Source organism: Lynx rufus, unplaced genomic scaffold, assembly GCF_022079265.1.
Source record: "Lynx rufus isolate CCGP_SWC_20201006 ecotype Redwood Valley unplaced genomic scaffold, mLynRuf1.p SCAF_7, whole genome shotgun sequence".
Taxonomy (NCBI): domain Eukaryota; kingdom Metazoa; phylum Chordata; class Mammalia; order Carnivora; family Felidae; genus Lynx; species Lynx rufus.
The window spans coordinates 17,904,349-17,927,596 of record NW_025814889.1 but is presented as its reverse complement, the minus strand read 5'-3'; the positions used below and the strand labels follow the sequence as shown (position 1 = coordinate 17,927,596).

Here is a 23,248-nt window from a genome sequence, read left to right as displayed (position 1 = left end):
GGATCTAGGGATCTGCATTGAGATTCAAGAACCTCTCTCTGGTTTGCTTGTATAACTTGGTCTTCTAAAAGAAACCAGGACCCTCTGGAAAAACAGTTAACTCCAGGGATGGAACAGGATAAAAGTAACAGAAGTCTGGAACATCTGCTTAGACAGACATGAAGGAAATGCTCAAAGACTGATGGGCTTGTCAAAGAGACAAAAAGTCAGCTTAAAGAGTATCCTAAGAGCATATCTGGGGCAAGGTAACAATCAATAAATAATAATAGATGATAACAAACTGAATACAAAACGAACCCATGAATCCACACTGATTTAAGTCAATAAATGGAGAGGTAAATGGAGAAGTGACTTTGTTGGTGGTGGTGTGGGTGATGGTGTTTTGTACAATAGAAAACCAATGTACAAATGTAAACAGAATAATGGAGTTAAAAATCACAATTAAGCCATCATCATAGTCAAATTAATTCCAGCGAAAAATATTAAAGAATGCAAAAACTAGCAAGTAAAATTGACTTGAGAACAGGATTTTACATACCATCAAAATATCTCTTCACAAAATATTTATTGATAACACAGGGTATAAAAATAATGAGACCTATAGATATCATAAACTACCATTAGGATGCAATTGAAAGAATACAATATTGATGATATTATAACAAACATACATATTTAACATTAAATCTAAAATGAGTAGATTCTACATACTGGATTAGACTATAATATTTTAAAATACCAAGGTCCTAAGAGTCTAGAGAAGATTAAGGAATTATTCCAATTTGAAAAGCACTACAAAGAAATAACTGGGTACGATAAGTGATCCTGTATGGAATTTTTCCTATAAAAGATAATACTGGGACAATGGACCAAAAAAAAAAAAATAGGAACTCTGAGTAAAGGTTATATTGGAGTTATCTGTGAGATTATTGAAACAGTTTGAGACAATCTAAACAGTAATTCTGAAAACAGTTTAATTTTTTTCACAAGGAAAAAATTGAAAAAAGATAATTGGGAAACGTAGCAGCAATACCATCAGTATGAAGAGTGCACATTCAAACATCACCAAAGTGTGTCGAATCCATATGCACTATTCTCAGAACATTGGTATTCTTAGAACATTGATACTAAAGCCTACATGAAACATTTCAAGTACAAAACTGTATCACAGAAGCTGTAACCTCGTACTAAAGATAATAACCATAAACCAAATAGTAAAACCAATATCCTACTAGCCATTCAGGTCCCATTCTGCTAAATCTCTCTTTCAATCATACCATGGTGAAACTAGTAAGGCGCTGACAATTATCCATTGTCACTTATTAGCAAACTATATTTTAATACCACTAGACTGTACCGTATGAGTTTTTATACAGAAGTTTTAAAAAGTACAATTGCTTAAGTAATACCTGGAGAGAACCAACCGTCACCCCATTCATGTGAGTCCAGAACACCAGAGTACATTTTGGTCCCATGCGTGAAATAACAGGAGTGAGTATATCAGCCATATCACCAAACTTTCCATTTGAGCTATCGGCATACAGATACCAGCCATCTGTGGTATTTCTGGGGAAAGTACAAAGCATTTATCAGTTTAAAAAAAAAACAATAAAACAGAAGAGAATCATAAACTATAATACAGTTCATCATTTTTTGGGTATACTTTATATAGTTCATCATTGACCACAATTTATTGCTCTATAAGTTTTCCTAAAGTATAATAATGTTTTATAGCATAATGATAACTCATAATCTTCAACAGAAATAATTATTCTACTGTCTCTTACTTGTAGCCAAGAGGTTGCCACAGTCTGTTCAAGACTGGCTACATCTGACCCCTTTCTGGGCACTGGGGACTAAGATAGCAGGCCTTGGCCTCATCTCATCCCTGAGACATTAGGACAGGAGAGTGGGAATTCTTTCTTCCCACCCAGACGAGTTTTGCCCCCACGGATGCCTTTCTAAGGGAGTGTACTCAACGTTCATTTAAGACATAGTCTATTTGGGGGCACCTGGGTGGCTCAGTGAGTTGAGCATCTGACCGACCCCGACCCAGATCACAATCTTGTGGTTCACAAGTTCGAGTGCCGCCCCTGGCTCTGTGCTGACAGCTGGGAACCCAGAACTTAGAGCCTGGAGCCCGGGCCCGGAGCCTCTTCAGATTCTGTGTCTCTGTCTCTGTCTCTCTCTGCCCCTTCCCACCGTGTCCTCTGTCTCTCTCGCTCTTTCAAAAATAAATAAAACATTTAAAAAAATGTTTAAAGTGGGGTGCCTGGGTGGCTCAGTCGGTTAAGCGTCTGACTTCAACTCAGATCACGATTTCGCGGTCCGTGAGTTCGAGCCCCGTGTCCGGCTCTGGGCTGATGGCTCAGAGCCTGGAGCCTGCTTCCGATTCAGTGTCTCCCTCTCTCTCTGCCCCTCCCCCGTTCATGCTCTGTCTCTCTCTGTCTCAAAAATAAATAAATGTTAAAAAAAATAAAAATAAAAATAAATAAAAAATGTTTAAAGAAATAGCCTAATTACAGCTGGAGGAGAAATGTGCCCAACACTGGTGGAGATCTGACTCTCACTAGGGCCCTGGCCTCCTTCACAGCACTGCCAGTAGTGGTCCCAGGGCAAATGATGGCAGAGAAGGGCACACACCCAGCATTCCCTCTGCTCCCTAACCCTGGGTTACTAAGATCACTCAGCAGACTTTCTCACAGCCTTCTTGTGCCTGGACATTCCGTGCCTCTATCATTCCCTTCCTCCAAGATTCTCAACTCCTTGACATATTGGCTGACTCCTACAAAACCAGCGTTTGGAGCAATATGATTATTTTTGCTTCAGCCTTTTTTCTAAGAAAAGGTAAAGAGCAGGCATTGTGGGAATCTTCCTTCCACGCCTTTGCGGTGTACCTCTTCAAGAAGAGAGATTTTAATAGGATGGATGTCTGAGTTTCAACCTCAGAGTACCTTTGGTAAAAGTACTCCTTAAGGAGGGAGACCCCTAACTCTCTGCCCTCACCTTGCGCCACGTTGCCTGGGCTTCCGGCCCCGCCCACCAAGTGCATCTCTCACCTTTAATCCTGGGTGCGCACTCCCCATATCTGGGGCATCGCTGGCTCTTGGGTTATGGCTCTCCCCTGACTCCTTTCCCCTTCCTTGGTCTGTGTGGTGGCCATACAGGCACAGCGCTACTGGAGTCGCTTAGGAACCAGAAACCTGACAAAGGCCAAGCTTGGGGGTGAGGCCCAGAGATGGTGCCTCGGCGATCCTTCCACACCTGGCTGGGGCACAGCCTTCAGGACGCCAGGCCTGTCTCTGATCTTGCCCGCTAGGCCTGGAGGACAGGGACTCCTGTCTAGAGAGAAGCCTTCGGAGGGGAAACCAGGAGGTGGGACTTGAGGGTTGGCTAACATAAGCTGCCTCAGCCACCATCTAGAGGTTAATGCACTGCCACCCATCGCCTGCAGGTCCCCACATCTGTTTCCACGAGAGGCCACAGAAGGGAGGCAGTTTATTGAAGAATATTTTAAAGAAATCTTTTGTACCCCCTGGGCCTCCTTCATCAAAACAAGGGACTATGTGGCAGAGTTTTAACGTTCGTGTGAGGCTGACTTGGGTGCAAGAGAGGTTTTGACCCAGGCTCAAAGTTAGTTTCAAATACCACTTAATAAATCTATTTTTCTTTATTTTTTTTTTCTGGCACAGAAGCTGGTAATCTAGGACGTACATGTGAACAACTTTATGTGAATATTTTTTGTACTTAGTTTACTTGGGTTGGTAGGATACATTATATTTAAATTCCTTGAACACTGTGGATCGCCCTAATGTGTATGAATGACTAAGGCTTTGTAAATTAAGGAATGTTGGTGAATAAAGTTATTTGATGGGATCAATGAAACCAAAAAAAAAAAAAAAGAAATAATTATTCTACTATTTTGATTTTAAATCCATGTATCATTGGTACAATGTGCACAAATTATGATAAAGGCTGAAATTACCAAGTCTGTAATAATTTGGTTGTGTGGGGTTTTTTTCTTACAATAATACTGCCAATAATGTGGTCAGCTTTGTACAGCATATTTTCTTTTTTTTAACATTTAATTTTTTATTGTAGTATAATTGACATACAATGGTATATTAGTTTCAGACGTACCACATACTGATTTGATAATTGTATACATTACTCAGTGCTCAGCATAATAAATGTAGTCACCATGTGTCACCAAATATTATTACAACATTATTGATGATAGTCCCTAAACTGTACTTTTCATCTTTGTGACTTACTTACTTTATAACTAGAAGTTTAAAGTATGTACCTCTTAACCCCCTTTACCTATTTTGTCCATTCCCCGCCCCCATCCACCTCCTCTCTGGTGGCCACCACTTTGTCCTCTGTATTTAGGAGTCCATTTTGTTTTTTGTTCATTCGTTTTTATAGATTCCGCATCTGAGCGAAATCATATTTTCATGCGGGTAAAATGGGCCCTAAAGAACTGAATATGTTTAGAAGAGGCACATAAAGAAGAAATTATATACATACATATATATACATATATATACACACACATATAAATGTATACATATATACATGTCTATATGTGTATACGTTTGTATATACATATATACACACACACACACATACATATATAAAGCATGGAAAATAGAAAGGAAACTGGTCTGGGGTTCTCCTTATAGGTCTAAAAGGCTTTCAAGTCTCAAATTTAGTCTCTATTAATTTAGGTCAATTTTATTTAAGTATATTTTAATAAGCTTATAGATAATTTTTAAAATGTGTCTTTCCCTTCCTAGCTCCAAGTCAAAAAGAAAGAATCAGGATGAAAACAATTAAATATCAATGTACTCTTGCCATAAAAGACAGAGTTTATGCTCCCACTTTAAATACCAATTCAAAAAAAAGAGATAACAAAACATTAAAGACATCTAGGTAACATGCAGCCTTTCGAAGTATTAAGTGAAGAGGTGATTTCTCACAGTATGGGCATTCTGGCACTCTAATTAGATTTCTTACCACTTTCTCAGATTATGCTAGATACTATAGAATGTAAATTTGCTACTTATTAAAACCATTTTTATTTTGAAAGTTATATCTTTTTTCTTTTTTGAGGAAAGAAATGTGAATCACCAATAGCAAATGGATGGAGAAGTTACCACATAGTTATTGACTGAATCTTTGCAGTCTTGCCTGCCCAAGTCACTGGGAACATGATTGTGAGAAGCCCACAACAGAATTTGGCCTCTGGCCTCATCATTTACTGGGTAGACAATATTAGGCAGGTTAGTTAATCCTGCTGAATATGTTAGTTTCTTCATTTATGAGATGTTCCATGTATGGTCTTAATAAGAATCAGAAATAAAATAAGGGAATATCTAAAAGAGTACCTGGCCCACTCTATGTATTTAATAAATTATAGTTGTGATTTGCAGTTATGTTTATGTCATTAGTTGCTGCTAATAGAATAAAGGATTTAGTGTCCCATAAACCACAGAGGGTATGAATTAAGACCGTTTTTAAGAGGCAGAACTATTAATCTGAATTATGTCTCAATAAGTAAGCACTTCCAGTTTTGTTCCTTGTATGTTTAATATCCCAAGATCCTAGGGATAACAAGAACAGAAATGAATATATAATTTATTCATAGATTCACTGAGACCCAGCACAATTTCCACAGACATTTCTTCCTAGTTATTGACAGATTCTAAGCTTCACCTAGAAATCTAAAGGACTAAGAATAGCAAATTTTAATGTACAGAAAAACAAAGAGAATTTAATAGGTCAATTCATTATAAATGTGGAATAATCAAGACAGAGCAGTACTGAAGTAAAGATAGGAAAATGGACCAGATAAATGGACAAAACACTCCTGAAACCAATTCACATATATTTGTACACCTGATTTTGAAAAGTTTGATTCTTCAAAGCACTGAAGGAAAAGACAAGCTTTTCAATGTGGACTGAATAAATCAGGTAGCAATGTGGGGGGAAAAACAAAACTTGCCTCTATTTCACAGCTTTAAAAAATAACGAATGCCAGGTAGATTGTACCTTGAATATAGAGGGCGAAACAATAAAGTTTCTCTAAAATAACCTAATAGGGGCACCTGGATGACTCAGTCTGTTAAGCATCTGACTTCAGATCAGGTCATGACCTCACGGTTCGTGAATTCAAGCCCTAGGTCGGGCTCTGTGCTGACAGCTCAGAGACTGGAGCCTGCTTTGAATTCTGGCCTCCTTCTCTCTCTGCCCCTCTCCCACACATGCTCTGTCTCTCTCTCAAAAATAAATATTAAAAAAAAGAAAAAAGAAGATAACCTCATAATATCTTTATGATGTGGAAGCAAGTTTTAATAATATATAAAAATTGCTAACCATAGGGGAAATATTGAAAAATGGGACTATATTCAAATTAAGGATTTCTGTTTATCAAAGATGCCAAAATGATGATCGTAATCATCACTGAATCATCATTAGCAAATGGGAGGAAAGCATACATATCACATACATAGAATATAACACGTACTGACTGCTTACTATGTACCATGCTCTATGCTAGATGTTCAACTGTGTGTGTGTGTGTGTGTGTGTGTGTGTGTGTGTGTGTGTGTAGGGACCATGTCTATTTTGTTTCCTATGCAGCAAACTGGATCACAGGCCCTCAAAAAATACTTGATAAAAACTTGATAAATGAGTTTAAAATTAGTAGAACAAATGTGGAAATAAAAAGACCAATGGAGTGACAGAACTATAGATTCAGATCAAATCATTCATGAAAAGCTGATAATGTGTTTCATGCTGGGGGGAGAAAAACAACATAAGAAAAGACAAAACAAAGTGAACAGATCTGGAGACCATGGAGGAACGAAGTGACTAAAAGTCATTAATTCTGGCAATGATAAAATTATCAACAGTTCTTCAACTGGAGGTCTCTGTATGAATTGCCCAGAATTAAACACAATTAAAAACTATTCAGGTGTAATTTTCCCAATCCAATATAACTTGATATAATTCAGTCACAAAGATATATATAAATTACTAAAGAAATTCCTTTTAAGTATATATCCCTGAAATATCCCCCATCTGCAAGGAAAAGAAAAAAGGGACACATATCAGGAGATTGACTTGCAAACCACAAACAACAAAACTACATTTGTGCCTTCACATCGTACTATGAACACAGAACACAGCACTGCCTCCTGTGGTCACCCATATTACATGCATTAATTGTGGGCACATGATGTATGCATGATTCCTAGTAGAAACTTGAAGAATTACACAAACGCTTGTGTTTGGGATGAGATCATCCAAGCACGTACTTGCAGAGGAAATCAACCCACCCCATGGAATGGGCAAAGCAGTAATGACCACACCTAACAATGCTGTCACCCACAAAATATCAGTATCTCTCTACTGGCCTTAAAATTGTCCTTTCTCATATAAGGTAGGAAGTAGGATGTTTTATAGGCACATATGTTTTCTAATAAAACATATCGTAAACCACATAGGAAGTGTTATAAGACAAAGAAAGTGTTACACACCCAGCAGTTGCACAAGGAAAGATACTGGGTGATGATGTACAGGTCAGTTAAAAAGTGATTATAAAAAGAGATCTTACTTACTGTCCGTGTTATTTTTTAAAAAGTCTCCTAGGCCTCATAGGATAATCAGTTTCTAAAGTCTTAACCATGACATAAATTAAGCAATTAAAATATTGAATATTTTCCCTTATTTGAGAATCTCGTGGGTATTCACCCTAAATAAATTAGTAAGAAAAAAAATATCCTTGCAAGGACAAGTCAAATTATTTCTGGGTGAGATAAACTGACCTGTGATCCTGTACATATACAACATCAGGGACATATTGTCCAGGAGTATTCTTTGGGTTGAAAAAATACCTTTTATTTCATTCTGATACTATAGGCCTTTTTTTTTTTAACATTTATTTTTGAGACAGAGAGACACAGAGCATGAACAGGGGAGGGGCAGAGAGAGAGGGAGACACAGAATCGGAAACAGGCTCCAGGCTCTGAGCCATCAGCCCAGAGCCCGACGCGGGGCTCGAACTCAAGGACCTCGAGATCGTGACCTGAGCTGAAGTCGGACGCTTAACCGACTGAGGCACCCAGGCGAAGCACTATAGGCCTTTTTTTAGCATAACGAGTGAGATGTAATCTACTAAAAGCTGTCATGGACTTTATTAGCTTCATGAGTAGCAGAAAATACAAAGTGCTCAATAGTGCAGCTCTTATAATAGTTTCCATAGCACTACCCTAATATCTGTAGCGAACCATTCTCGTGGTGTGAAACTAACTGTTCCCCTCACCTCAGCCGACAACTTCTCTGTAGAAGACAAAATCCCTGACCCACCAACTGCTGAGGTAGGCTTCCTAAGCAAGCCAGACTAATCAGAGTTCTCCTGTGGGATTTTTAGAATATAAAAAGGGAAAAGGAACATTCCCTCTGCAGTGTTAAATCTTACTAGCTGACTCCCCAAGTTGTGAAACCAGTTCTGCCTGATTCCAAAACTCCACACATGGCTATACTATGCTTTAGTGATGCAGAAGAAGAGTCCAAAAAAAAAAAAAGTTTCTATTGACTTTATTGGGCCTTTCTGAAATACACATCTGATTCTACCATCCTGCTTAGAAACCTTCAATGTATCCTCATTAACTCAAAGTAAGACCCTTGAACTAAACTGTATGCTATTGGACTACAATAAAAAGCTTTAGTGAACTATACATCTACTTACTACACACACTGTCCAGATCAGCTGACATATTTTTTTCCAGAGCACAGCTTTCTTGGCAAAAGAAGCAGTGAATTAACTTGCATTCTAGTGCAAGCTCCTTATATCATCAAGTATTTGTAACTAATAGTCCACAGACTGATATTCCACACTGCAACGCTACATAACTGGGTCAGATTTTTTTTGTGAAGGCCATATAGTAAATATTTTAGGTTTTATGGGCCATAAGGTCTCTGGTACAACTATTAAACTTCTGTCTTTGTAGCATGAAAGCATCCATGGACTACTTAAATGAATTGTCACATTCCTGCTCCAATAAAACTCTATTTGCAAAAAACAGGCTTCAGGCCAGAATTGGCCCACAGGCCATCCTTTGGTCACCACTATTCATTCTATGGATAAAGTCTCAATTCACTGGGATCTGACGAATAACTTTCTAAAAAAGTCTGGCATCGACTTTCATACATTACTTTACTCAGACACTCAGATATATACCCAATGCATATGTGTGTGTAATTACTTGAATACATCATGCACTTTCTTTTCTCTGTCTCCCTTATATCTGCCTTCTTCTGAGCACTCTTATAACCTGTGCTGTTGGTCTTTCCTCTATACTACTTTCTCAACATATCTCCATAACATATCTCAAGTATATTCTCATTTCCAAGCCTTTTTAGATGCCTAGACTCAAAATTCCTTGATTCAAAATTACCCCCTTATGGAAGAATTTCAGAGCACTTATACACAACTTTTTAAATGTATTTTTCATGTTACGTTTTAATTCACTGAATATAAAGCTTTATTCCCCAGTAGATTCTATCCATATCATGGCACAGATTTTAACTTATTTATCTACCTCACCTTGTGTATCCAGAAAGCCTTGTAAAGCGACTTAAACTCAATCGGTACTCAATAAATATTTCCTGAATCTGTTGCTTAAGATTAAATAAAAGTGTTAGAGAATTCTTGCTTTTCTATATCAAAATTCTCCTTTACAAGTGCAAGGAATCTCAATTTAAAAAACACACACACAATTTTAGCAAAATGCTTTTGGGTTTTTCTTTCCTAGTCTCATGAAATATAAATGAAGTAATGAACAACATTTGCTGAAATTTTATATAACCACCTGGGGCTTTACCAACTCAAAATTCAATATCAAATGTATCAAAGCCAACTATTTTAATTAGGCTCCCCCACAGTTCCTGCTTCAATATTGTATGACATTCACCACAGAAAAACTCTTTGTGAGTCAAATAGAAACACACACACACACAAAATAACAATGGATAAATTTTAAAGCTGAAGAAATTACATAATGTGGTTGTATTTATTTATTTATTTTCTCTTTTCAAAACAGAATTTTTAAAGGCTCATTAAAGTAATTATATTCTTTGTAAAACAGATTTTAGGCCAAAACCCCATTAGTTTCTGAGATACATAAACTAAAGTATCTGAGGTTTTTAGACCAGTCTTTAAATTGTAAGTCTTTCAATGAGAGAGTATTAAGTAATAGTTTGTCACTTAATATTTGTAACAAATCTGAGAGGCAGGATTATAACCACTACTACTTCACAGAGAAGTAAAATTAAATAACCTGTCAGTGAGATCCTTCTCCCACGTTTTATATTCTCAACTAGTTGTCCTCTAACTATGGGGTCAGAAACAGCACATCAGGATTACCTGAGAACTTAGTTTAGTCACTAGTTCTTGGGCCCTAATGCAGATATACTGAATCAAGAACTCTGGGCTAAGAGTGCCTGGGTGGCTCAGTCAGTTGAGCGTCCAACTTGGGCTCAGGTCATGATCTCCTACTTAGTGAGTCCGAGCCCCGAGTAGGGCTCTGTGCTGACAGCTCAGAGCCTGGAGCCTGCTTTGAATTCTGTGTCCCGGGCTCTCTCTGCCCCTCCCCCATGAGTGCTCTCTCTCTCAAAATAAATAAACATTAAAAAAAAAAAGAACTTTGGGCCAGAGCTTAGCCATCTGTTCAACAAATTCTCCAACTTACTCCTGTGCATGCTAAGTTTTGAGATCCACTCTTCAAAACCACTTACGCTAACAGCTAAAATAGTACCTTCAAGTCCAAGATGCAAAATCAAGATACCAATCCAAAAGGAATACTTAGAAAAGTAGACACTCATGGGGTGCCTGGGTGGCTCAATCAGTTAAGCAACCGACGTTGGGTCAGGTCATGATCTCACGGTTCCTGGGTTTGAGCCCCGCATCAGGCTCTGTGCTGACTGCTCAGAGCCTGGAGCCTGCTTTGGATTCTGTTCTCCCTCTTTCTGCCCCTCCCCTACTCACACTCTGCCTCTCTCTCTCAAAAATGAATAAACATTAAAAAAGAAAAAGAAGAAAAAAGAAAAGTAGACACTGAAGCTTAATTTTTCTTCCCAAAATAAACACTCTGGGGAAAACAAATACTTGTAAGATTAAAGAATTTTTTACACTTGTTTTTCTGGCACCTTATTTTCTATTACATAGTGTGTAGAACACAGGCACTGCATTTTACTTAAAAAAAAAAAAGAAGAGTTGACTGGGAAGGGTATGATTTGGAATTCTTAGTCAAATATATTTGAGAAACTCAATGCACAGTTCCAGAGTACCATTTACACACACACACACACACACACACACACACACACACACACACACACTCAGAATTTGATGTAAATAATTCTTTAGGAATTGTGTAATCAATTTCCATTATACTCTCTCTTTCTTTATAAACTCACATATCCTTAATGTATTTGACCAAAAAAAAATGTCTGTCACATGATAAGTACTCAAAAATATTTGTCAAGTGAGTGAATGAAACAAACAACTGAAGGCTTATTTTTGAGAATTACTAGATAAATAATACCTTCTAACAAAAACTTATTGACCTAAATTTCAAAAAATAATTTAGTAATTTAAATTTTTGAGATTTTAAAAATAATTTTTATTTCTTATTTTTTTTTCAACGTTTATTTATTTTTGGGACAGAGAGAGACAGAGCATGAACGGGGGAGGGGCAGAGAGAGAGGGAGACACAGAATCGGAAACAGGCTCCAGGCTCTGAGCCATCAGCCCAGAGCCTGACGCGGGGCTCAAACTCCCGGACCGCGAGATCGTGACCTGGCTGAAGTCGGACGCTTAACCGACTGCGCCACCCAGGCGCCCCTAAAAATAATTTTTAAAATTAAAAAAATACTTTATCAGATATGACCATTATTAATCCAAAATGTATTCCCATGTTACTATGAGTTGAAAGTTCTATTTGTTTAAGAAATGGTTTTTTTTCAGGCTTCAAGGCAAAGAAAATCATCAGGAATAAAGAATTTTATTACATAATGATAAAGAGGTCAATAGTACAAGAAGACCTAACAATCCTTAATGTTTATGAGCCTAAAAACAGAGTGTCCAACTATGTGAGGCAAAAACTAACAGAATTTTTTAAAAAAGCAAAAAGCAAAAACAAAAAACAGATGAATCCACTATCATCATTAGAGACTTCAACACCCCTCTTACAGAAAAGGACACATTTCACAGTCAAAAGATCAGTAAGGACAAAGGTGAACTCAACATCATTAATCAGCTGGATGTAAATAATGCCTAACACTGCTTTATCCAATAACATAAGACTATACATTCTTCTCAAGCTTACAGCGAACATCTACATCTAATAAGGACTGTTAAACAAAACATACAGAAAATTCTTAATACTTAACAATAAGAAAACAGACAACTGATTAAGAAACGGGCCAGGTTTGGGGGTGCCTGGGTGGCTCGGTTGAGCGTCAAACTTTAGCTCAGATCATGATCTCACGGTTTGTGGGTTCGAGACCCACATGGGTCTCTGTGCTGACAGCTCAGAGCTTGGGGCCTGCTGTGAATGTGTCTCCCTCTCTCTCTGACCCACTCACAGAGTCTCTCTCTCGCTCTCTCTCTCTCTCTCTCTCTCTCAAAAATAAACAAAACATTTAAAGAAATTAAAAAAAAAAATGGGCCAGGTTTTTAGAGTTGTCTCTTTCCCGTCGGCACGGGTTTTGTAGAGTCAGCTCGTGGGTCTGTGAGACCCAAAAATTGAGAACTGCTTCACTCCCAAGCAGCTGCACCCAGCATCTATGTGGCTGTCTCCAAGCCACAAAACAAATACTGGGAGCACAGTGGATTTCTTTTGTATTACCATGAGAAAAAGGGAAAGAAGGAAGCTGGAGAGGCTCATGAATGTTCAAAGAAGGCCAAAAAAAAAAAAAAAAAAAAAAAGATGATTAGTCTGAAAGCTAAGCTTTTCCATAAACAGTGCCATACTGTGAAAATACAAATGAAAAAGACTATCAACATGCAGGAAAATAAAAACAGTAAACAAAAGGATGACGAAAAGTTTCCACAAGGAGCACTACTTGCATACCTTCTGGACAGGGAGGGACAGTCCCCAGCTAAAGTACTTTCCAACACGATTAAATAAAAACAAAGAGAAAGCAGGAAAATGGGAATTCCCTTTGCCCAAAGTTCATGCCCAGGGACAAATGGAGGTATTAACAGTTATTTGAACAGGAAAGAAAAAAAAAGTAGGCATGGTAGAAGATGGTTTCTAAAATTGCTTTGCTGGAGACGGCTTTACTCGAAAATCACCTAAATAAGAGTGATTCATCAGGTTAATGGCCTTACATTTCAAAAAGGCCCATGTAACACATCCTGAATTGAAAGCCACTTTTTGCCTGCCACTACTTGGTATAAAAAATCCTTCACCCACAGTATACACAACTTTGGGTATTATTACCAAAGGTACGATCACTGAGGTGTAAGTGAGTGAGTTGGGCCTTGTGACACAAGAAGGCAAGGTTGTATGGGAGAAACACAGCCAGGTTACACAATCCTGAAAATGATGGATGCATAAATGCAGTCTTGCTGGTTCAACAGCAGTTTCAGACAAAGAACTCCTTATAAGTACTGAAGACTACACACCAATCAGGAAAACCACTATGATTGTGCTCGTTCTGAATACTAGCAGATAGCCTTATATACCTGCTGTCATCAGAATTATTTATTTCATTGTAAAAGAAATAAATTAAAACATCCCAGTTTTACAAAAAGAGAAAAAGAGAGGGGCACCTGGGTGGCTCAGTAGGTTGGGCATCCAACTTTGGCTCAGGTCATGATCTCACAGCTTGTGAGTTTGAGCCCCACATGGAGCCTGCTTTGGACCCTGTGTCTCCCTCTCTCTCTCTGCCCCTCCCCTGCTCATGCTCTCTTTTTCTCTCCCAAAAATAAACTTAGAAAGAAAGAAAGAAAGAAAGAAAGAAAGAAAGAAAGAAAGAAAGAAAGAAAGGGATGGTGAGAAAGAAAGAAAAGAAAGAGACCAAACACCTGAAAAGACACCTCATGAAAGAAAATATACAGGTAGCAAATAAGCATATGAAAAGGTGCTCCATACATATGTCATCAGAGAAATGCAAATTAAAACAACAATGCAATATTACTATATACCTATTAAAATGGTCAAAATCCAGAAACCAACAATATCAAATGCTGGTAGGAATGTGAAGTAATAGGAATTCTCATTCATTAATGGTGGGAATGCAAAATTGTATAATCACTTTAACAGGCTGTTTGGTAAGGTTTCTTACACATAAATACACTCTTAATCATATGATCCAGAAATTAGGCTTCTTGGTATTTATAACCAAAGGAGATGAAATTTATGTCCAGACAAAAACCTACACATGGATGTTTACAGCAACTTTATTCATTACTCCAAAAACTTGGAAGCAAGCAAATATCCTTCTGTAGGCAAATGGATAAATAAACTTTGGTACATTCAACAATGGAATATTATTCAGCACTAAAACGAAATGAGCTATCAAGCCATGAAAAGACAAGGAAGAAACTTAAGTGTATATTAATTACGAAGTGAAAGAAGCCAATTTGAAAAGGCTACATGCTCTATGATTCCAACTACATGACATTCTAGAAAAGGCAAAACTATTGAAACAGTAAAACATTAGTAGTTGCCAGGGCTTTGGCAGGGAAAAGGGAGGGAGGAATGAACAGGCAGAGCACGGAGGATTTTTAGGACAATGAAAGTACTCTGTATTGTACTATAATTCTGGATATATGCAATTACGCATTTGTCCAAACCCACAGAATATATAACACCAAGAGTGAACTATAATGTAAAATATGGATTCTGAGTGTTTGGATAAGTCACGTAGGATCATCAATTGTAAGAAATATACTGGCATTAATTCTAGAGAATGAAGCAGGGTTCTCCTTGCACATAAGGGAAGAATCTAAAGGTCCAGAAGCTGATACAAAGCAAGAGGCATTACGAATAGAAATGAAATAAAAGAAAACTACTTGATAAGTTTCAATCTGTTACACAAATGATACAGCCATTATTCAATGATTTCAATTTGAGGCAAAAATAAGTTAAAAGGGATTTTTTTAAGTTTATTTACCTTTTTTGAGAGAGAGAGAGAAAAAGCAAGTGAGAGTGAAAGTGGGGAGGCACAGAGAAAAAGGGGGAGAGAGAATCCCAAGCAGGCTCTGCTCTGTCAGTGCAGAGCCAGATGCAGGGCTTGAACTCATGAACGATGAAATTATGACCTGAGCTAAAATCAAGAGTAGAATGCTCAACAACCTGAGCCACCCAGGCATCCCTAAGAGAGAATTCTTACTATTTTCTGAAACAATATGAGCTAGCCATGTTTGCAGTAAATACGTTTATTTATTAATCTGACCTGATTTTTTTAAAAAAATCAATCTTTCCAGCACTGATCTCTAAGGCTATTTATTCAAAATTCTACTTGTAACCTCACTGGGATTTTGAAAGTTCCCTGTAATGAAACTAGCAAATTGGATTCTGCTCACTAGATTCATGACTTTATCCAGTTTTATGAAATGGACTTATGAAATTTCGGGATTGTGAAATCAATACAAGACATAGCCAAAACTTACTTTGAAACATCTTATAGATGAAATCCCAGTAGGAGAAGGGATTGAAATGGCTGTGCACTCCCTCTCCCCAGAGATAACAATTGTAAATATGGCATAAAATATGTAAAGTTAATTCTAAAATAAAAACTGGAAAATTTCCAAAGCAGACAAAAATCAGAGGAAAGCATAATACACATACAAACTTGCAACTCAAAGTGGTGAGAACAGTGAGTTTGTGTCTTTTTGATCTGAAAAAATTGACAATCTCCCTTACCCTTTGGCTATGTTTGTAAAAACTGACACAATGACAGTCTTACTGGCTAAAGGAATGAGAGATCAGAGTTCAGAAGAAAATTTAAAAGAGAAATCCTAGAAATCCTAACAGCAAAGCTACACAGTTACAGGGGCGACAACAGGAAGCATGGCAAAATGCAGGTAGGGACCAGAGGAAAAACTATGCTGAAAGATTAGAGCTATGTGGACACAATCTTCAAAGGTAAGGTTTTTTTTTTAACAGTATAGTTTTTAACCATATATAGCTCAAACACCAGAAGGCACAAAGCTTTATGTCCTTGTGGACTTGAAGTTTCAGAAAAGAGAGTCTGAAACTGACACAGCATGGATAAAGAAGGAATGCACAAAAAAGCAACACTGGAAAATGATAAAAACAGAGCAGAGAAAGGAGTAGCTACATTCGGTGCACTAGATAAAGTTTACAGTTTAAAACCAAGTACATTAACTACCTATTGAAACAGAAAACAAAAATCTTAACACGAACATTACAGAATCCAGAGTCACTAAAATGTATTATCAGTAATATCTAGTTTTCAATCAAAAACCTCTAGACATACAGAAAAAAATGTAGTATGATCATTACCGGCTAAAAATAAACAGCCAATAGAAAATCACTCCATGTGGGTCAAGATGTTGACTGTATCAGACCAAGATTTTATAGTACCTGTCATAGATACATTCAAAAAACTAAAGAAAAATTATTCAACCAACTGAAGAACATTAGGTATCAATGGATGCATAGATAATCTCAAGAGTAAATGGGAATTCTAAAATAAATAACTAAATGATAACTCAGAGACTGAAACCTACAATAACAGAAAATAAAAAATAAGATGCTAGCTGGGTTGAATAATAGATTGGATATCACTGAAGAGGAATGAGTAAACATGAAAATACATTAGTGAAGTTATCAACTCAAGAATCACAAAGATTGACAAAAATTAACACCATTCGAGACTTGTAACACAATATGAAACAATCCAAAATTGATATAAATGGAATCTCAGAAGAGAAGACGAAAAATAAAGTATTTGAAAAAATAGTGCCTGGAAAGTTCCTAAGTCTGGTAGAAAACAATTAAAGATCTAGTAACCTTAATAGTAGATACACCATAGCCAAAATGTTATAAGCCAAAGATACAGAGAAAATCTTACAACTGAACAAAGAAAACAAAGAAAAATGATGCATAAAGAGAAACATCAATACGAGTAACAACAGATACTGTTTCTGAAACTAGTATAGATACTGAAATTATATGCTCACAGTGCTGAATAAAAATGAACAGAAAAATTAATTCTATACCCAGTGAAGCCTTCTTTTAAAATTGAAAAGGAAATAAATTTTTAGATTGAGGAAACAGGGAGAATAATTTGCCAGCAAACCTCTACTAAAAGAAATACTAAAGAAATTATCTTTAGAAAGACTGATGAAATAACACCAGCTAGGAATCAGATTGAATAAAATGATAAATATGTTATATTAAAGTATATGTCTATATAATTTATGTATCTTACACGTATATATTTTAAATTATATAAGTAATATATGTGTGTGTGTGTTCTTTTTTTCTCTTAATGCTGCTGAAAGACAAAAAGACTGAATGAAGCAAAAATAATAACACCGTTTTGATAGATTTGTAATTTATATTGACAATATATATGACAATAATAGCACTAAGAATAAGTAGGAGTAAATAGAAATAAACAGTACTAAAATCCCTATATTTAACCTTGACTAATTCAATATTAACACTAGGTACACTGGGTCAAATTTAAGATGTCTGCTTTAACATCTAGAGCAACCAATAAAAATTGCAAAGATATATAGTAAAAATAGAATGATAAATTTTTTGAATTAAAATTTAAAAAAACAGGAAAGGTAAAAAGAGGGAATTCTAAAAACTGAGATACATTTAAAAAATAAAAAATATAAATATAAGCATATCAATAATTACATTAAATGTAAATGGAATAAATACCCCATCAAAAGACAGAGATTGTTGGTTAGAATAAAAGAGCAAGAAACAACTATATATTATTTATAAGACACTTTAAAAACAAAGACAAATGTAAACTGAAAGTAAATAGCTGTGAAAGAAATACTGGTAACCTATGAGCATAAGAAAGCTAAAGAAATTATATTAATATCAGACAGGATGGATTTCAAGACTGATATGTATCAGTCTATATCATGTACATATGATATGTATATATGTATCAGTATATATCATATACATATTAATTGAAACTGAATCAAAGCCTTGAATGCAAAATCTAAATAACTCTCAGGAGAAACCGAGGGGAAAGACCTCATGACTGCATTTGGCAACAATTTCTTGGATGTGACACCAAAGGTAAAGATAAAAATAACAACAACAAAAAATACATTGGACTAGATCAAAATTAAAGCTTTTGTGCATCAATGGACACTACCAACAAAGTGAAAATTCAACCCACAGAATCTGAGAAAATATTTACAAATCATATTCTGAAAAGAGATTAAAATTCATAATATAAGGAACTCCTACAATTCAACAACAACAAAAAATAAAAACCTAGTTCAAGATGGACAAAGGACTTGAACACACATGCAAATTACCAATAAGCACATAAAAGGATGGTCAATGCCACTATCCTAAGAGAAATGCTAATTAAAACCACAAATCACTTCACATGCATAAGATGGCTATTGTCAAAAACAAAACAGAAAATAAGTGTTGGCAAGGATGTTGAGAACAGGAACACTTGTTATATATGTGAAATTTTATGTTACATATATTTTAAGAAAGAAAATTTTAATTATGAAAATTTTAAATTATTTTACCAGGATGCCAAGTTTTTATTATACTTGCTTAAAAAAGCATTAGTTCTATTCAAATCCAATATTTAATACCTTCCAATATTTCACTTTACTTCTCTTACCATAATAATATAAAGAAAACATAGAGATTTTATCTTAAATATTATATATATAAATAAACCCTCAAATCTCCTGTAATTTACCCAAAGTATTACTAGTATTATCATTTCCTATAGGATTAAGAAGTGCAGGGTGTCGGGGCAGCTCATTCTGTAGAGCGTCTGACATCAGCTCAGGTCATGATCTCACAGTTTGTGGGTTCGAGCCCCCCATCAGGCTCTGTGCTGACAGCTCAGAGCCTGGAGCCTGCTTCAGATTCTGTGTCTTCCTCTCTCTGCCTCTCCCATGCTTGCATTCTGTCTCTCTCTCAAAATTAATAAACATTTTAAAAATTCAAAAATTGCCTTAAAAAAAGTACAGTTATACTCAAGCCTCCTTTCCTATTAATTGGCCAGGTAATTTAATTGTGGGAATATATGAAATAAAAGTCAAAGGAGAAATTGAAGGGAGCAGAGATACAGCATGGTCTCAAAAAAGTAATATCTGTAATGGAGATATTATTGAAAACTACTATTGCTAGAGATAGGAATACAGCAGCATAGGAGGATGGTGGACTCACCTCGTCCTGCTGATCTTTTAGATTCCATCCACATCTGCCTAAATAACCCAGAAAAATGCCCGAAGACTAGCAGAATAGACTCTCAGGAGCCAAGGTAGACAAGAGGCCCATGGAAGAGGGTAGGAAGGGTGGAGAGGCAGTGTGTGCTACAAGGACTGGTGGGAGGGAGCTGGGGCGGTGGAGGGGCAGCCTGCCAAGCAAGGCAGAGCCCCTAAAGTCTGGCTTGCAAAAGAGGAGGGGCCGGACTCCGTGACTTCTGACAGCCAGCGGGACTTAACATCTGGAGAGCGGGGAGTGCGATAGGATGCGGGGAGGGAGAGTTGTTAAGCCCCAGAAGGACAGAGGTTGGTGGGGGAACAAAGGCGCTGGCAAGCGCCGTTTCCCTCTCCCATCCCCTGGCCAAAATGTCAAAGGGAACCAGTTCCCATCACCCAACTTGCTTGCACCACACAAACACCCAACATTGTGTTTCTGTGGATCCATCCCTCCAACGGGCCTGCCTCCCTCGTGGTGCTGCAGGTCCCCTCCCACAGGGGACTACCCATGGCAAAACTAGCTAAGCCTGCCCCTCCCATCACTTGCACCTTGTGGATCCACCCCAGCTAATATGCCAGATCCCATCGAAGCAGCACCACAAGCCTGGCAGTGCACAAGAAGCCCAGATAAGGGCCACACCACTCCACAGTGAGTCCTGCCCCTACCAGAGGGGAAGATAAGGTACACACCAGTCTGACTGTGGCCCCAGCAGTGGGCTGGGGGCAGACATCAGGTCTGACTGCGGCCCTGCCCACCAACACAAGTTTCTTGGACAACATAGGAGAAGTGCCCTGCAGTTTGGAGCTACCACAGGGAATACCCAAAATGATGAAACGGAAGAATTCTCCTCAAGAGAAACTCCAGGAAGCAGCAACAGCTAACTGATCAAAACCAATTTAAGCAATATAAGGGAACAAGAATTTAGAATAATAGTCATAAAATTAATTGCTGGGCTTGAAAAAAAGCATAGAGGACAGCAGAGAATCTATTGCTACAGAGATCAAGGGACTAAAACATAGTCATGAGGAACTAAAAAATGCTATAAATGAGGTGCAAAATAAAATGGAGGCAGCCATAGAACAGATTGAAGAGGCAGAGAAGAGGTGAATTAGAAGATAAATTTATGGAAAAAGAGGAAGCTGAAAAAAAAAAGAGATAAAAAAAATCCAGGAGTATGAGGGGAGAATTAGAGAACTAAGTGATGCAATCAAATGGAAAAATATCCATATCACAGAAGAAGAAGACGAAGAAGAGAGAGAAGAGAAAGGGGCTGAAGGTGTACTTGAATAAATCATAGTTGAGAACTTCCCTGATTTGGGGAAGGAAACAGGCATTGAAGTCCAGGAGGCACAGAGAACTCCCTTCAGACAACTTGAATCAATCTTATGCACAACATATCACAGAATTCCAGAAGAAGAGAGAGAGAGAAAGGGGCTGAAGGTGTACTTGCATAAATCATAGTTGAGAACTTCCCTGATCTGGGGAAGAAAACAGGCATTGAAATCCAGAAGGCACAGAGAACCCCCTTCAGACATAACTTGAATCGATCTTACGCACAACATATAGTGAAACCAGCAAAATACAAGGATGAAGAGAGAATTCTGAAAGCAGCTAGGGATAAATGAGCCCTAACATACAAAGGTAGACATATAAGGGTAGTAGCAGACCTATCTACTGAAACTTGGCAGGCCAGAAAGGAATGGCAGGAAATCTTCAATGTGATGAACAGAAAAAATATGCAGCCAAGAATCCTTATCCTGCAAGCCTGTCATTCAGAATAGAAGGAGAGATAAAGGCTTTCCCAAACAAACAAAAACTGAAGGAATTCATCACCACTAAACCAGCCCTACAAGAGATCCTAAGGGGGAATCCTGTGAGACAAAGTACTAGAGACATCACTGCAAGCAGAAACCTACAGACATCACAATGACTCTAAACCCATATCTTTCTATAAGAACACTGAATGTAAATGGACTAAATGCTCCAACCAAAAGACATAGGGTATCAGAATGGATAAAAAAAAAAAAAACACCCATCCATTTGCTGTCTACAAGAGACTCTTTTTAGACCTGAGGACACTTTCAGATTGAAAGTGAGGAGATAGAGAACTATCTATCATGCTACTGGAAGTCAAAAGAAAGCTGGAGTAGCCATACTTATATCAGACAAACTAGACTTTAAATTAAAGGCTGTAACAAGAGATGAAGAAGGGCATTATATAATAATTACAGGTTCTATCCATCAGGAAGAACTAAAAATTATAAATGTTTATGCACCGAATATGGCAGCCCCCAAATATATAAAACAATTAATCACAAACATAAGCAACCTTATTGATAAGAATGTGGTAATTGCAGGGGACTTTAATACTCCACTTACAGTAATGGATAGATCATCTAGACACAGGATCAACAAAGAAAAAAGGGCCCTGAATGATACATTGGATGAGATGGACTTGACAGATCTATTTAGAACTCTGCATCCCAAAGCAACAGAATATACTTTCTTCTCGAGTGCACATGGAACATTCTCCAAGACAGATCACATACTGGGTCACAAAACAGCCCTTCATAAGTATACAAGAATTGAGATCACACCATGCATAATTTCGGACCACAATGCTATGAAGCTTGAAATCAACCACAGGAAAAAGTCTGGAAAACCTCCAAAAGCATGGAGGTTAAAGAACACCCTACTAAAGAATGAATGGGTCAAATGTGTTGGGATGCAGTAAAGGCAGTCCTCAGGAAAATAAACTGCAATCCAGGCCTATCTCAAGAAACAAGAAACATCCCAAATACAAAATCTAACAGCACACCCAAAGGAAATAGAAGCAGAACAGCAAAGACAGCCTAAATCCAGCAGAAGAAGAGAAATAATAAAGATCAGAGCAAAAATAAACAATATAGAATCTAAAAAAATGTAGAGCAGATCAATGAAACCAAGAGTTATTTTTTTGAAAAAATAAACAAAAGTGATAAACCGCTAGCCAGGCTTCTCAAAAAGAAGAGGACAGGACCCAAATAGATAAAATCATGAATGAAAATGGAATTATTACAACCAGTCCCTCAGAAATACAAACAATTATCAGGGAATACTATGAAAAATTATATGCCAACAAACTGGACCAACTGGAAGAAATGGACAAACTCCTAAGCACCCACACTCTTCCAAAACTCAACAGGAAGAAATAGAAAACTTGAACAGAGCCATAACCAGTGAAAAAATTGAATCAGTTATCAAAAATCTCCCAACAAATAAGAGTCCAGGACCAGATGGCTTCCTTGGGGAATTCTACCAGACATTTAAAGCAGAGATAATACCTATCCTTCTCAAGCTGTTCCAAAAAATAGAAAGGGAAGGAAAACTTCCAGACTCATTCTATGAAACCAGCATTACTTTGATTCCCAAAATAGAGACCCAGCAAAAAAAAGAGAACCACAGGCCAATATCCCTGATGAATATGGATGCAAAAATTCTCAACAAGATACTAGCAAATCGAATTCAACAACATATAAAAAGAATTATTCACCATGATCAAGTGGGATTCATTCCTGGCTGGTTCAACATTCGCAAATCATTCAATGTGATACATCACGTTAATAAAAGAAAAGATAAGAATGATATGATCCTATCAATCAACGCAGAAAAAGCATTTGACAAAATTCAGCATCCTTTCTCCTTTCTTAATAAAAACGCTCGAGAAAGTCAGGAGAGAAGGAACATACCAAAACATCATAAAAACCATTTATGAAAAGCCTGCAGCTACT

At 37.2% G+C, this 23,248-nt stretch overlaps 1 protein-coding gene and 1 pseudogene across 1 annotated transcript in view; one reads left to right on the top strand and one right to left on the bottom strand.

Annotated features, from left to right (window-relative positions):
* MALRD1 (MAM and LDL receptor class A domain containing 1) overlaps positions 1-23,248 on the bottom strand; it is a 794,572-nt gene that overhangs the window by 458,111 nt on the left and 313,213 nt on the right. The window contains exon 23 of the mRNA XM_047066301.1: positions 1,410-1,566. Coding sequence (XP_046922257.1) covers positions 1,410-1,566 — 157 coding nt within the window. The remainder of the gene's footprint in view (positions 1-1,409; positions 1,567-23,248) is intronic.
* Positions 4,941-13,681, top strand: LOC124501165 (ribosome biogenesis protein NSA2 homolog; annotated as a pseudogene).